This window comes from Sus scrofa, chromosome 9, assembly GCF_054392235.1.
Source record: "Sus scrofa isolate SSC_HxYL_T2T_F1_AM1 chromosome 9, Sscrofa_HxYL_maternal_Yorkshire_Landrace_v2.0, whole genome shotgun sequence".
Lineage (NCBI taxonomy): Eukaryota > Metazoa > Chordata > Mammalia > Artiodactyla > Suidae > Sus > Sus scrofa.
In genome coordinates, this window is record NC_139391.1 from 137398944 (window position 1) to 137413540 (window position 14597).

At 47.1% G+C, this 14597-nt stretch overlaps 1 protein-coding gene and 1 non-coding gene across 51 annotated transcripts in view; one reads left to right on the top strand and one right to left on the bottom strand.

Moving 5' to 3' along the window:
- The window catches only part of HHAT (hedgehog acyltransferase), a 322109-nt gene that overhangs the window by 275109 nt on the left and 32403 nt on the right, over positions 1–14597 (bottom strand). For 41 of the 50 annotated variants that reach the window (XR_014816614.1, XR_014816608.1, XR_014816611.1 and 38 more), the window contains exon 3: positions 12488–12555. The exons of the other annotated variants lie outside the window; for them this stretch is intronic. Coding sequence is in view for 25 of the 41 variants with exons in the window: in XM_084978122.1 (XP_084834248.1) it covers positions 12488–12555 (68 nt within the window). In the remaining 16 variants the exon portion in view is untranslated. The remainder of the gene's footprint in view (positions 1–12487; positions 12556–14597) is intronic. 50 annotated transcript variants of the gene reach the window in all.
- Positions 1088–1203, top strand: LOC146400224 (U5 spliceosomal RNA). Its single transcript, XR_014816933.1, has one exon. It is a non-coding gene; the product is annotated as a U5 spliceosomal RNA (small nuclear RNA).

Genomic DNA, 14597 nt, shown 5'->3' on the forward strand with positions numbered 1-14597 from the left:
TCACCAAAGAGGCTATGGAGACGGCAAATAAGTTCAACACCTTTATCCATCAGGGAAATGCAAATTAAAACCATGATGAGATAGCACTATACACCTATCCAAACAGCTGAAGCTTAAAATGTTAATAATTCCAGATGCTGGCAAGTATGCAGAGAAACTGCATTATCTCATATGGTGTTGGTGGGAATGTCCAGTGGTAGAGCCGTTTTGGAAAACAGTTCATACAGCCAATCAAACTCCTGGGGTATCGATCCTGAGAAAATAAAACTTAGGTTCACATGAAAACCTATACCCAAACATTCACCTCGGATTTATTTATAAAAGCCAAAAAACTAGAAACAATAGAAATGTCCTTTGATGGTCAAATGGTTACACAAACTAAAGTCCATCCCTATCAGGAACTAATGACCTTGCAAAGAAAAGGAATAAACTGCTGACACACACAACTTTGAGATCTCGAGGGCATTATGCTGGGAAGGAGTGGAGGAAGGAGGAGGAGTCCGTCTCAGACGGTTACATACTGTGCAATTCCATTTATATAACATCCTCAAATGACAAAATAATGAGATGGAAAACAAAAACCCTGGCTTGCACTGGTTAGGGATGGGGAGAGCAGGATGGGTGCGAGTAGAAAGAGATAGCAAGGGAGTTCTTTAAGGTTCTGTATTAATTGTGCTGGGAGTTAGGGAAAGGAAGGGAACAGAACTGTACTCAAAATCCAAGATACAATATACAATAAATAAAGACTGCAGTTGCTGTAGGGTTTAGAGCCCAGTCTCCAGGGACCTCTGCTACGCCCCCTAATGGTGGCTCCAGAGGTGCTGTGAATAGCAAAGTATTTGCAGAACCTCAGTTGATGACTCAGACTCCTCATTTGCATACCCATAGTACCCTGCATAGAGTCCAACGAGTTCTTTCAAGTTTAAAAACTATATCTCTTTCAACTCATTGTTCCTAACCATAAGAAGTTTGCTTAAAAATTCCTTGTACAAACTTGAGACAGAAAGTAGCTCATGGGGACAACGAGCCACCATCAGTGTAATAGGAGTTGCAGTTACTGAAGGAATGAGCTTGGCCAACATAAGACATACTCTTGTTTCTCTTCAGATCGCATAAATCTTTCGCCTTTTACTAAAGATTTCCGTGGAGAGAAACACTTTTGAGTGACCTACCAATTTTTTGAGGTCTTGCTTTGGCAAGGCTAACTTTCATTGTTGTAACAAAAGATGCTATTTCTTACATGAGAATACTCCATGGTGGGGTCCTGCACTACACTGATGTTTTTCTACTTGTGTAGTGATGTAGAGAGTTTGTAGTTTTCACGGGTTTTCCTCCTGAACTGCTCTTTTTGCACTAGTAGAACAGAAATGCCAGCCAAACCTAAAAACATGAAAGTTTCCCCCACAGAACACACCCCCATGTGATCACCAGTCAGGAATCTAGAAGTGCTAAAAGCACACACCCTTAGTGACAGCTATAAACAGCGGATTTGTATGTGTTAAGAACATATATCCTTAGTGATGGCTATGAATTGAAGAACTTCTGGTTACCTGATGCAGGGATTGTTCCGAACTTTTCATGCATGGTAGTAGCATCACCTTCCTAAATGACAAAGCACTTTGTAAAAGGATTTCATCCTGCCCACGAAACACCCACACAGCTCAGTGGAATTGGTTTCCACCGCTTGCCTAATACACATCTACAGGTGTGATCACATTTAGTGAGAGAACTGCCTTCCTGAAACCCAGGAGTGAAACTATGATGGAATAACGAACCCTCACCCACCTTGAACTTTTCAGCAGCTACAAAGACGCCACCCTTCACATCTCCCACCGGCCCACGATCTCACTCTTATCCTGCAGCTGCTACTAATTTCTTTTTAACAGACATAGCAACTGTCATGTCATGATTTTGAAAGGTAATAACCTTTTAAAGAATGGTGACAGGTGCTGCTTTTAGGGAATGTTCTGGGAGAAGGAAACGTTTCCTCTCCTTGCCATTTCTCCACCTCTCCCCCCAAATTTCAGCTCCAAGCCACTGCTGAACTCTGCCCCCTCCATTCTCAGAATCCTATCTGTTGGAGCACTTACACAAGATAGGTTGCATAAACAACCTCATGTATCTGGAGGGACTGTTCTTAACAATGAAAGTGCCCAAATGCAGAATCCACATTCCAGAAGGAATGAGATAGCATCTGAAGGGTCCCAGTCAGAAATCCAGTTTCAGACATGGCTGCAATTCAAATTATTTCAATATTGGTACCTAAAGCTGCACCTGAGAGCTTATTAGCAATAAAGATGTTGGAATAAGCAATTTACAAATGAAGGAAGTGATGGGCTAGACATTTTCTCAGCCTCCAATACCCTAAGGATGAGGCATAAGATGGATAATATGACGCATAAGAGGCATAAAATTGAGTTCCCTGGTGGCTTGGTGAGTTAAGGTTCCCTTGTCATTCCTGTTGCTCGGGTTGCAGCTATGGCAGGGGTTCAATCCCTGATCTGGGAATCTCTGCATGCCATGGCCAAAAGGAAAAAAAAAAAAAAAAAAGATGAGGCATAAGAATCCCTGGAGCAGGCGCCCAGAGCTTCAGTGAGAAGAGCCCTGCTTCCAGCACTCCTGTGCTTCTGTGTCTCTTCCCTTCAAAGGTTCTATCCCCCCATCAGACTAGCAGGGTGTCTGCTCCAATGCACAGAATAGAACTGCCTCAGCCTCAGATGAATCCTTCCTGCAAGGTGCTTGCTGAAGAAGCTAAAGACAGAACAGGTTCAGTGGCAGATGTTCTACCTACATATTCAAAAATGTCTGCACACCTGGCAGAATCTGGACTCTTCCTCTACAACGTACCACTTGGCAGTGAGGCTGGGGAGCCTCCTACCCACTGCCAGTTACCAGAAGCGACCAAATGTAAAATCCAAGAATTCGATTTTCGTTCAACAACCAGACAGACAAGGGTCACTTCAAAATACCATCCTTCTATTCAAGGTTCAGCTCAGACCCACCTCCCCAGGGGAGCCTTCAGGACTAGAAACTTGGGAATCCCCATCCTGGCTCAGTGGTTAATGAACCCAACTGGTATCCATGAGGACACAGGTTCGATCCCTGGCCCTGCTCAGTGGGTCAAAGATTCAGTGTTGCCATGAACTGTGGTGTAGGTGGCAGACGCAGCTTGGATACCATGTTGCTGTGACTGTGGCACAGGCTGGTGGCTACAGCTCCGATTCAACCCCTAGCCTGGGAACCTCCACATGCCGTGGGTGTGGCCCTAAAAAGACCCAAAAAAACCCATATATGTATATATGTATATATATTAGAAACTTGGTCATTTCAAGATTGGAAATTATCCCAGCAACTTTTGGCTACACCAGCCAGAAATACACAAATGGAAATACTCACACATGTAATGCACGTGCCGATTTTCAGGCAGGACACACAAATAGGGCCGGCTGTCCTGGCTCTGTACACCTGCTATCTCTTCAGCTTGACTGATGCTGCCACCCTTCATTCACTAATCTCAGCATCGTCGCTATTCCAGCCATGTGGCAGCCTGGCATTCTCAGGTGGAATAAACTTCCTGAGAGAAGCTGTGCTTCTACCTTCCCTTAGCCCACAGCTCCACAGCAAAGCAGCTGGTAAGCAAAGAACTCCTTGCAAACTGACTGGTTCGTGGCTGAAAAATTTCTCACCCCTCTAAACCTGTATTACCACCTCAAGATCTTACTAAGGAGTTCCTGCTGGGCTCAGTGGCTCAGACAGAGTGTCTCCGAGGATGCGGGTTCGATCCTCGGCTTTGGATCCGGTGTGGCCGCAGCTACGGCACAGGTGACAGATGCAGCTTGCATCAGGTGTTGCTATGGCTGTGGTACAGACTGGCAGCTACCGCTCCGATGTGACCCCTAGCCCAGGAACCTCCATATGCTGTGGATGCAGCCCTAAAAAGATCTTACTAAGTATTTATGGGGACCCTCTCTCAGTCCCTCTGCTACACACACACACACAGCTGATCTTTCAGTTCCGCAGGCTAAGCCCTTGGTTTTAACCTCACCTTGTCTTCCCCGGGTTCCTTCAAAGACCTCTACAGCGAAATTGATATTTTCACCCTGAGCTAGTCGATATAGAAGACAGAGGCGGGCAGAGCGTGGGATTTAGGGGCTGAGCTAGTAAGCAGATCTGGTGTTTAACCATCTGCATTGCAGATCTTGGTTTTACATGAGGCGCCAAGCTTCCCTTCCCCGCCCTCCCCAGGCAATCACTCCCACCTCCTTTTCCTCCTGCCTCCTTACAAACCTCCTCCCTATCAAGAAGGATATCCGACAGGGTTGAGACTAGACAAGAGACAATGTACTGAGAAGTTAAGAGCAGGAGTTCTTTGTGCTTAACAAGAAGGACTCAAACCCAAGGAGTCCTCGGGAACCTTCCGTGACTAGTCTGTGGCTGTCCTGCCCCTGCCATTTGGAGGGGGGGTCGGGGGGAGGCTGGCACAGGACGCAAGAATCTGCCTCTGCTGAGCAGCCTGTGATGGAGCAAAGCTGCATAAAATTCAATTTTCTGTTAATAAGGATAGGCTGAAAATTCTCACACACAGCCAAGCAGCTTATTCATCTGCTCCCATCAGATGAGGGAGGCAGAGATACCACGGAAACACTGGAGTCATCTTCGAGGAGCTGTGGCTTAAGGAAGATGAGGTAAGGCTGAAACTCTCTAACCTGCCAGAGCTTAGACACGTGAAACAAGGCAAACGTTGCCAAGGGACTGATGCTCCTCCATGGTAAGTCCCCAACCAGGCGGGCAAGTCCACCTTCATCCAACAGCCACTGCTGGATGCCAGGCAGGGGAGGCAGAGGTGAATAGGTAACTGCCATGGGAGTTCCTGTTGTGGCTCCGGAGGTTAAAAACCCGACTAGCATCTATGAGGATGCAGGTTCAATCCCTGGCCTTGCTCAGTGGGTTAAGGATCCAGCATTGCCCTGAGCTGTGGGGTAGGTTGCAAATGCAGCTCGAATCTGGTGTTGCTGCGGTGTAGGCCGGCAGCTACAGCTCCGATTCGACCCATAGCCTGGGAACTTCCATATGCCGCAGGTGCGGCCCTCAAAAGACAAAAAAATAAAAAATAAATAAACAGGTAACTGCTGCATAACACAGGTGTGAGAAGGAATCCAAAGTATGGAGCTCATAGGAGGGAGAAACTGATGCCAGCTGGGGGGAGCCCGGGAGAGGCAGCAGGCAAAGTTCCAGTGGGCTGTTCCTTGAGCAGCGGATGTGCCGATCGTTCTGCATGAGGCTCAGGGTTTGGACACATCGAGGCACCCTTGGGGAATGGCGTAGTAGCACGGGGTCACTACCAGATGCTGAGGAGCTAAAACAAGGTAGGGCCAGTGGACAAATGGGGCCAAATGTCAGCCACAGAGTCTGGGCTTCATACGGTAGGAAATAGGAGCCACTAAGGGTTTCGAGCAACGGTATGAGATGCACATTCCAGGTTCCAGGGATGCCCAAATCTAGCGGGGAGTGGGGGGGGGGGGGGGCACGGGAGAGGTGGGCAAGGCAGGGAAGTTCCCAGGCTCCTGAAAGAGCCTGCAGAAGAAATGGCTGAACCCCTTCAGGGACCGTCCCCTGCCTTCCAAATAAAGTCCAGACTCCACGTACGGCACCCAGTGGCCTTTAGGATCCAGCCTCTGTCTTTCCTGTGTCTGCGTTTCCTCTCAGCATCCATCCAGCCAGGCTGACCGACACTTTCTCCCTAATACAGTCCTTACGCACGCTGCTCCCCTCACCCCTCTTTCCCCAGTTCCTCCGGCTCCAGTTCCACTGAGCCTGGGTTTCGTGCACCTGCTGTTTCTGCCTGCATCGTTCCCTCTGTCTTAGCATCACCAACCCCTGCATTCAGAGCCCAGGAAGGACAGACTGAGCCTGGAAGGTCACAGCCCCCCAGCACCCAGCACCCAGCTGGGAAGCCTCTTGCACAGTAGCCGCTCAATGAATATTGGTTCGGTGACTCAAAAGAGAGCTGACTGGACTTTTCTGAAAGCATCACAATACAAAGGAATTTATAAATAAGCTAAATTTAAACAGTTTTATAGGCAAAATGTGAGCTCAAACTTCTTTGAAAGTATCACAATACAAAGGAATTTATAAATGAGCTGAATGTTAACAGCTCTACAGGCAAAATTTGAGCTAAAAACTGTCTTTGCTTTTCAAAATGACCTCTTCTCTCGGAACACTGCAAAGACATAAGCGATCGAGCTCTCCGTGGGGTCTCCGTTTCTTTCTAATTTTCTGGCAGGCCCTGAAAATTCCTCGCTGATTCTACTTCAGAAAGAACGTCTCATTTACATGTAGGCCCCAGTTGCAGAACAGTCACTGCAAGAGGTGTCCTCCGGAAAGGAATGAGTAATTGATTACACGTAAGATGCTTCATAATACGTTAGGCTTTGGGGAGCTCCTTTCAGGGATAATCCATCCCTCTGGATTCAAAAGCTTCTCTTCAGAACATTATCTCGTTGCCCGAGAGGGACCATCAATAAATCTTAACTCTAAAACAAAGATGTCACCATGCACAGAAGGACAAATAATGGCCACAGGAGTGTGGACTGGAGATCCATTCTGTGCCAAGCATTACACAAGCTAGGTGTTTTTCTTGTTTGTTTGTTTGTTTTGGAGGGTTTTTTTTTTTTAATTTGTGGTTTTTTGGGGGTTTGTTTGTTTGTTTTTGTTTTTTGTCTTTTGAGGGCCATGCCCATGGCATATGGAAGTTCCCAGGCTAGGGGCTGAATCAGAGCTACAGCTGCCGGCCACAGCCACAGCCACCCCAGATCCAAGCTGCATCTGCAACCTATGCCACAGCTCACCAGATCCTTAACCCACAGAGCAAGGCCAGGGATCAAACCCACCACCTCATGAATACTAGTCAGGTTCATTCCCGCCAAACCACGACAGGAACTCCAAGGTGGGTGTTTTATATCCATCATCTTTTCTCCACGATGAGACCTCCCATTCCTATATTCCAAAAAAATAAAACTGAAGCCCAAATAAGGTAACTGATTTTCTTAAATGGAGCAAGCTGCATTTTGGAAGAAAGTCTGCCCAACTCCAAACCTGCGCACTTTCCATCATGCCAACTACCTTAAATCAGAAATAAAAGGGAAAAAAAAATTCATGACAATACAACCCAACACAAAGTTTCATTCATGTCGGTATGATTCAGGGTCTACCATCTAGAAACATCAAACAAGGAACATGGCCACTAAAAATCTCCTTGGGACATTGCGGAAGAACATGAGGCAAGACAAAAGAGAGAGGAACCACCAAACAGGTGGCCAAGAGTAGAAAGCCTTGGGCTTCGCCCTTCCCTGGCCACACACACGCTCCCGGAAGCCACCAAAGCCTGTGGCAGGACGAGCAGACATACAAATCAGGAGGCAAATGCCACAGCATATGGAATCTGAACAGTCCTTGAGAGCTGCACCCACGCACGCTCCCCCACCGCATCTGGCATCTCGGCAAAAGTGGGCAGCTTGACGCCAAAGCAGTCACAAGACCAAAAGCCACTCCCGTTTGGGGCTGTAGTCCTCCAAACTCTATCATCATCAACAGCTGGAGGACTGCGGCAGGCCCAGCACCCTTTCACGGTCCTAAGGGAGCCTCCCCTGGGCTACCATCACCCTAATGTGCCCAAGCACAGTGGACCCCTCGGGAAGAGCATCTTTTCTAGCAATGACCTTGCCAAAGCCCACCCATCCTGCGGAGCTCTGTTAAAGGTCAGCCTCCCCCCGCAGCGGCAGCACATGATGGCTTGTGCCCACGGTGGTTTCTCCCTGCTCAGAATGGCAACACTGCCCCCATGCAACATTCATCTGCTCATCAAACTAGGTGCACTTAGGACCAATGCGTTTTACACCAATGGTGCAACCTGGCACGGTGTTATTCACTCTTTCCTGCGGTTAAATTAGCAAAACTCTCACCTACTCTGTCCCAGACACTGAAGATACAGGACTGATTAAATCCAGCCCTGCCCCTGTGGGACTTGCAGGCAGGTGGAAGATGGTTATCACGAGATAAAACAGCACATCTATTTATCACAAGAGGGGACCAGATCGATCCAAAGCATCACTACACATTACCCTGCTCATTTCCCTCACATCATTATGCTCAATCTGTGACTATTATGTTTCTTCATTCGTCTGCTGTCGGTCTGTCCCTGCTAGGTGACACTGGGACAGGAACCTTGTCTGTCTAGTTCACTACTGTGTCCCTTGTGCTCCATATGGCCGTGGGCATAGAAACGCATTCCCTGAAAGCTGTATTTGCGGAGGCAGATAAAAAGAGACGCAGGGAAGTGTCGGGAACTTTAAGCACTAAGCCCGATTTAGAGCTCCAGGCAATGTTTCTATGATAGGAGACACCCGGGTTTGGAGACGATGCGTGAGTGAGGACCAGGTAGCGAAGGGGTGAGGCACAATCCAGAGGAAACAGGATGCACAAAGGTAAGAAATGCAAGTCGGCAGGATTAAGCCCTTCAACAGGACTGCAGGCTGGTTGTTCCCAGAGAGGGGCAGCTTTGTCTCGAGGGGGGCACGTGGCAACACCTAGAGACATTTGTGACTGCCATGATTTGGAGCAGCAGGTGCTCCTGGCACCTACCAGGTGGAGTCCAGAGATGCTGCTAAACACCCTACAATGTACAGAACAGCCCCCTTCCCCCCACAACGAAGGATGTCAGTAGTGCTGAGGTTTAGCAACATTTAAAGGATGGACGAGTCAGAGAACATGAAAGTTTCCTTCTCAAGTTCATGATTTCTACTCATGCCTAATCTCTTTTTTTTTTTTTTTTTTTTTTGTCTTTTGTCTTTTTAGGGCCGCACCCGTGGCATGTGGAGGTTCCCAGGCTAGGGGTTGAATCAGAGCTGTAGCCACCGGCCTACACCACAGCCACAGCAACAAGGGATCCGAGCGGCGTCTGCAACCTACACCACAGCTCATGGCAATGCTGTATCCTTAACCCACTGAGCAAGGCCAGGGATTGAACCTGCAACTTCATCGTTCCTAGTTGGATTCGTTAACCACTGAGCCATGACGGGAACTCCTACTATCATTTTTTGATTAGAATTTGGACCAACATAGCATTTGTTTGTCACCTCCCACAACCTCGAGAAGAAAGACTCAGAACATATCAGGTCTCTATCTTAGCTGAAATAAGACTTTCAGCAGACATCAGTGAAACTTCTGTGGCTACATATGGCCTCTGGTCTGTTTTATGATATTTATCATGGACATAGTATCAATTTCCATCATCTGTTGGTCATCCACCCTGACTCATCCCTTTCCCTCTAAATTCTAGAACTCCAAATTCCCCATCCCTATGCCAGGTGTAGAAAGATGGGGGCAAGAGGTGCTCAGTATCACTGGATGGATGGATGGATGGATGGATGGATGGATGGAAACATGGATGGATGGGACAGGACAGAGGGACAGAGATTTTTTTTCAGAATGGAAAAAAGCCCTTGGAGCCCCAAGGGCATATATGTGTGCCCTGTGTACTTTCCCATGAAGGAATTTTGACCTGAATGTCGATGCCCTCTGCCCATGCCCATCACGGGGGCCTGTCAGGAAGAACACACAGAAGAGGCCATGTCCCCAGGACTCTAGCGCCTTGGCAGGGTGTCAAGCAGCTGAGGGTAATGCAGTAGCTAGAGCTGGGAAGTCAGTGAAGACAAAGCCCCTTTGTCTAGAGGTGGCAACACCCAGCTGGGCTGAGCCTGCCCCACCGAAATGAAATCCGTGGCAGCTCCCAAACTTGTTGGGGCCTGATCCTGGCTCAACTTCTCAAACCGCCTCATGAATGCTTCTCTGCAGCAAGAAGTCTCTTAGCCTAATAGGAGTTTGCTATTTTTGCCTCTGGCAACTTAGTATTATCTGAAATGCCTGAATTATGATTCTAAAAGGGAAAAAAATGACCATTTTTTTCTAAGTGATCCAAGAGCAGTTATTATTATTTTTTTTTTTGGGGAAAAAATACTAGCTTTACTTGCCATTTTTAAGGTACATTTCTTGCACATCGTCCAAATCATTGCTGGCATTTTGTAGGGAGCTGAATCATTCCCAGGGGCTAGTACAGTGTAATGAAAGCAATGGGCCATTTCCAAATACTAATCTCCAAGATAAAGTTTGGTCCACCATCCTCGTCTATTTATCTCACTCCAGGTACTTTTTTTTTTCTTTTGATTCACTGATTCTTTTTTTTTTTTTTTTTTTGCAGTTGTATAATGATCATAACAATCTGATTTCACAGGATTTCCATCCCTCAGCCCATGCACATCCCCCCACCCCCCAAGAGCAGTTTATTTGTAAAGAGCAGATCCTAGACTCCCTGATATAGTGCAGCAGGACCCTGTGGGGCCTTCCCAGGACAGACCCCTCCCATGCTTCCTGTCTGCAGAAAAACTTAAAGTCAAAGAATAAGTTCAATCAGAGAAGTGAGAAAATGCAGCAACAAAGGGCAACAGTCAAACAAGACAAATTATAAGAGTTTAGCCATTAAAGTCAAGGACCTTTAATTTCTTCTGAAGGGCTATCGAGATTTTCTGAGCCATGTTCTTTGAGCTGTTGTGAAGATACTGAAACCTCGACCAGGTGGAAGTTGTTAACTATATGCTGCCCACAAGCATGAAGATCCCAGACCAGCTAGAACCAGAAGGTTGATGATGTTGACTCACCACCAACCAATAAGACGACGACCCATGAGCTGATCGTGCACCCTGCAACCCTCTCCCCAGCACCTAGCTCCTTCCTCTTTCCTTATATAATTTCCAAGCAAGACCTGGGGAGCTGGTTCTTTGGGACATGAGTCCACCTTCTCACCAGGATTGCAGGCTTCCTCAATAAACCTATCTTACCTTTTGCCCAATGCTTATCTCTCAGTATTGGATTCTTGAATGGCAATCAGCTGAACCTGAGTTCTGTAACACTATTACAGCTCAAAGTCCACTGTGACATAAAGCTTCCCAGGTTTCCTCATTGATGAAGCAAGCACAGTACCACCTACTGTACATGACTTGATCCCTGGCCTCACTCAGTGAGTTAAGGACCTGGCATTGCCATGAGCTGTGGTATAGGTCGCAGATGCAGCTTGGATCTGATGTTGCTGTGGCTGTGGTGTAGGCTGGCAGCAACAGCTCCGGTTTGACCCCTAGCCTGGGAACCTCCATATGCCACAGGTGCAGCTCTAAAAAGACAAAAGACAAAAAATAATAATAATAAATAAATAAAATTAAAAATTAAAAAAAATTAAACTCATGGAAATGTCTGGTGGGCAGAGCAACTGGGAGGTCCATCACACAGGGCAGGCTGTCTTCCCAGCCCCAGACAAACATGGCTCGTGTATTTAATATGGTGAATCTGAGCAGAGCCAGAACTGGGAAAACGGGACAGGTTACCCTAGAAAATCAAAATGGAAATTGAAGCCCATTTGCTTCAATTCTAAGCAAGATCTGAAACTCTCAAAGTAGAAAAATATCAGTACAGGCAGTTCCTGGCTTGGAAATGAATTGTCTTCCAAAGTTCACGTGTTAAGTCGAGGGTTCAGAACTCAGAATGCGAGTATTATTTTATGTCCTAAGTCAGCCAACAGAAGCTGACTAAACTTACAATATATCTGGCACATGACACTCTTAGAGCAAAGATAGTAAAATTAACATTTTTATATCATTTTTTAAATGTATCAAAACACCCAGAAGAACAGCTCCTCACTAGTGTTGACCTGAACCCTGAACCCTGAGCTGAAGCTGGACCTTCTGTGATGCCAGTTATTCCTAGAATGGGGTCCTGAGAAACTGAAAGGGGAAGAAGGAGAAAAACCCCCACCTCAAGAGATGAAGGGTTCTGGGGTGACACAGAAAGTAGCGTAGCATCTCACGAAGGGAAGAGGAGGGCCTGGCATTGTCTAAAGAATAGAAGTGCTATCACACCTAGGAGAGCAACAGCGACCACGCCACCTGCTATCTAAGCAGACACAATGAGCTGCAGTGGAAGATAAATGAGCCAGGCCACTGCCGCTGCAGAACCAGGGAGCAGAGGGGCGGGGGATTCCCAGCATGCTTTGCAGCATATGCAGATGGCAGGAGCACTAGAGGCCGGGAGGAAGCAGCTCCATAGCTGCCAACAGTGGGTATAGGGAGTGTCCAGGAACCACACTGGATTCCCATCAATGTGGGTAGGTCAGGAAAAGTGAAATGTGCATGAACTGTTAAGGTTACCGACCTGGATTCCTGGTGTCTTCTGGTGTTTTGAGAGGAGAATGTGGGACAAGGTAAAGAAAGAACATGGGAAACCGCACATGACATGGCACGCTCACACCACTTACAACAGGAGAGGCTCTTCCTCTCCAGTGGCTGCTGAGTACCACACCTGGGCCGACGCCCAGCTCCAAAGATGCAAAATATTGAAACGAGGTGTGAAAATTGAGAAGGTTTATCATTGATCCACTTTGTACCTTCTTTAATCCTCCGAATAAAGAGTCGGTCTCCAGGTCAAATTCTTGGTCCAGTTCCTCTTCATGTTCTGACGAGAAAAACAGTGTCTATTAGTCACGGATCTAAATCACACTGGGTTTGGTTTAACAGGAGAGGCGCTAAAAGAAACTGGAACACACCCTGGAAAAGCTGCCTGTGGACTGAGCTACAGCCATGGACACATGTCACACTCCTTGATTTGTGTGACCTCAGCTCCTTCCTGGAAATACACGGTGGGGCTGGTGGAAATGTCCCTTTGACTTGTCCTAAGGGTCGCGAGAGGAGAGGGACCAAAAGAGAAAGCTTCCAGCACAGACAACGACAGGAGGGAGGAGGGCAATCGCCCCACCTGTACAGACGGTGAAGAAAACGTCTCCACAGACCACGCCCCAGAACAGATGGCAGAACGCCAAGCAGATTATTGACGGAATGGTAAAACGGCAATGTGTATGCTTATAATTAAGCTATCGGTTTAAAATGAAAAAAAATATTTTAAAATCTTCACTCAAATAAGGGTGAACAAAAACCAGGCACGCCTGAAATTCGAGGAGTGAATCAGAACCTGATGGCCAAGGCTTTTGCCCTCTTGGAACTTACTGTACAGCAGGGGTGAGAGACAAACAATAAAAAATAACAATAGGGCTGATGAATGCCATGAGAGGGGAGCTAAGGAGTGCTGTGGGGCCGAGTTTGGGGTTTCTGTGTGATGACTAACAGGTGGCTGGATGGGCATGGAAGGAGCTCTCAAGAGCGCCTGCGCTGGAGGTAAAGACTTAGGAGTCCCCAGGATAAGTTAAGGGGAGTGCTGAAGCCTCCAGGATGGCCGAGATTGCCCGAAAGGGCGCAGGCTGCACAGGCAAGAAAAGAGAAATAAAGTGTTTATCAGACCAAGACCCGTACAAAAAACCCCACAAGACCACAAAGGAGCTACCCCGAAAGATCAAAGGAAAATCAGGAAGAGACAGTGTCACTAAAACATAATCATGAAATGACGCTGGTTTCTGAGTAGGATCCAAGCGTAGACTTACACACACTAGACGCCAACAGCAGCCCCAGCCTACACCACCCCCAGGAAAAACAGAAAAGGGAGAGGCACTGAGTCCCGGGGCCCAGGACCCCATGACACGTTCACACTGAACTCGGTGTGGTCCAGGAGGGGCTGGTTCACACTGAACTCGGTGTGGTCCTAGAGGGGCTGTGGCAGAGTGTGACTGTCCTGGTCTTTTCTGTTACAGCTGCACACGCACGCACGCACGCGCGCGCGCACACACACACACACTCTCTCACTCAAGTCCCAAGGGATTAGGGCACAAACAGAAAGCTCCTAACAAAAAGAGGGTAGAAAACGTCTCTGCTTTCTTGACTCTTCTGTTTTGGCTTCATTTTCCTACAAAACGCAACATCCAGACACATCAGAAACATGCAGAGCAAGGCAAAAACCTGAGTTCTCTTCTTTTAAAAAAGAACATTCCAAGGCAGTGAAGTTTCCCCGCTAAAAAAGCATCAGACTCACCCAAGTTAGGACACATCTCCCTCTAGTGGGAAAAAGGAAGCCTATGCAGACGGAAGAATTAAGATGAAATCCTGTCCAGCACTGTCCAATTCAAATACTACCTGAGACACAATTATAAAGTTTCCAGTAACCACAATTTTTTTTGGCTTTTTAGGGCCACACCCGCGGCATATGGAAGGTCCCAGGCTCAGGGTCAAATCAGAGCTGCAGCCACTGGCCTGTGCCACAGTCACAGCAACTCCAGATCCGAGCCTCAACCTACACCACGGCTCAAGGCAATGCCATATCCTTGAACCCGCAGAGGGGGGCCAGGGATTGAACCTGTGTCCTCATGGATACTAGTGGGGTTCATTACCACTGAGCCACAACAGGAACTCCTACTAACCACATTTTAAAAAGTAAAAAAAAAAAAAAAAATTTAAGCTGAAATTAATTTTAGCATGTTTCATTTATCCCAATATATCCAGATATTATTTCAACATGGAATATTAAACAATTATTAATGAGTTCTTTTATATCCCCCTTTTCTCACTAATTCTTCCAAATTCCATGGACACGTTATCCTTACAGCATATCTC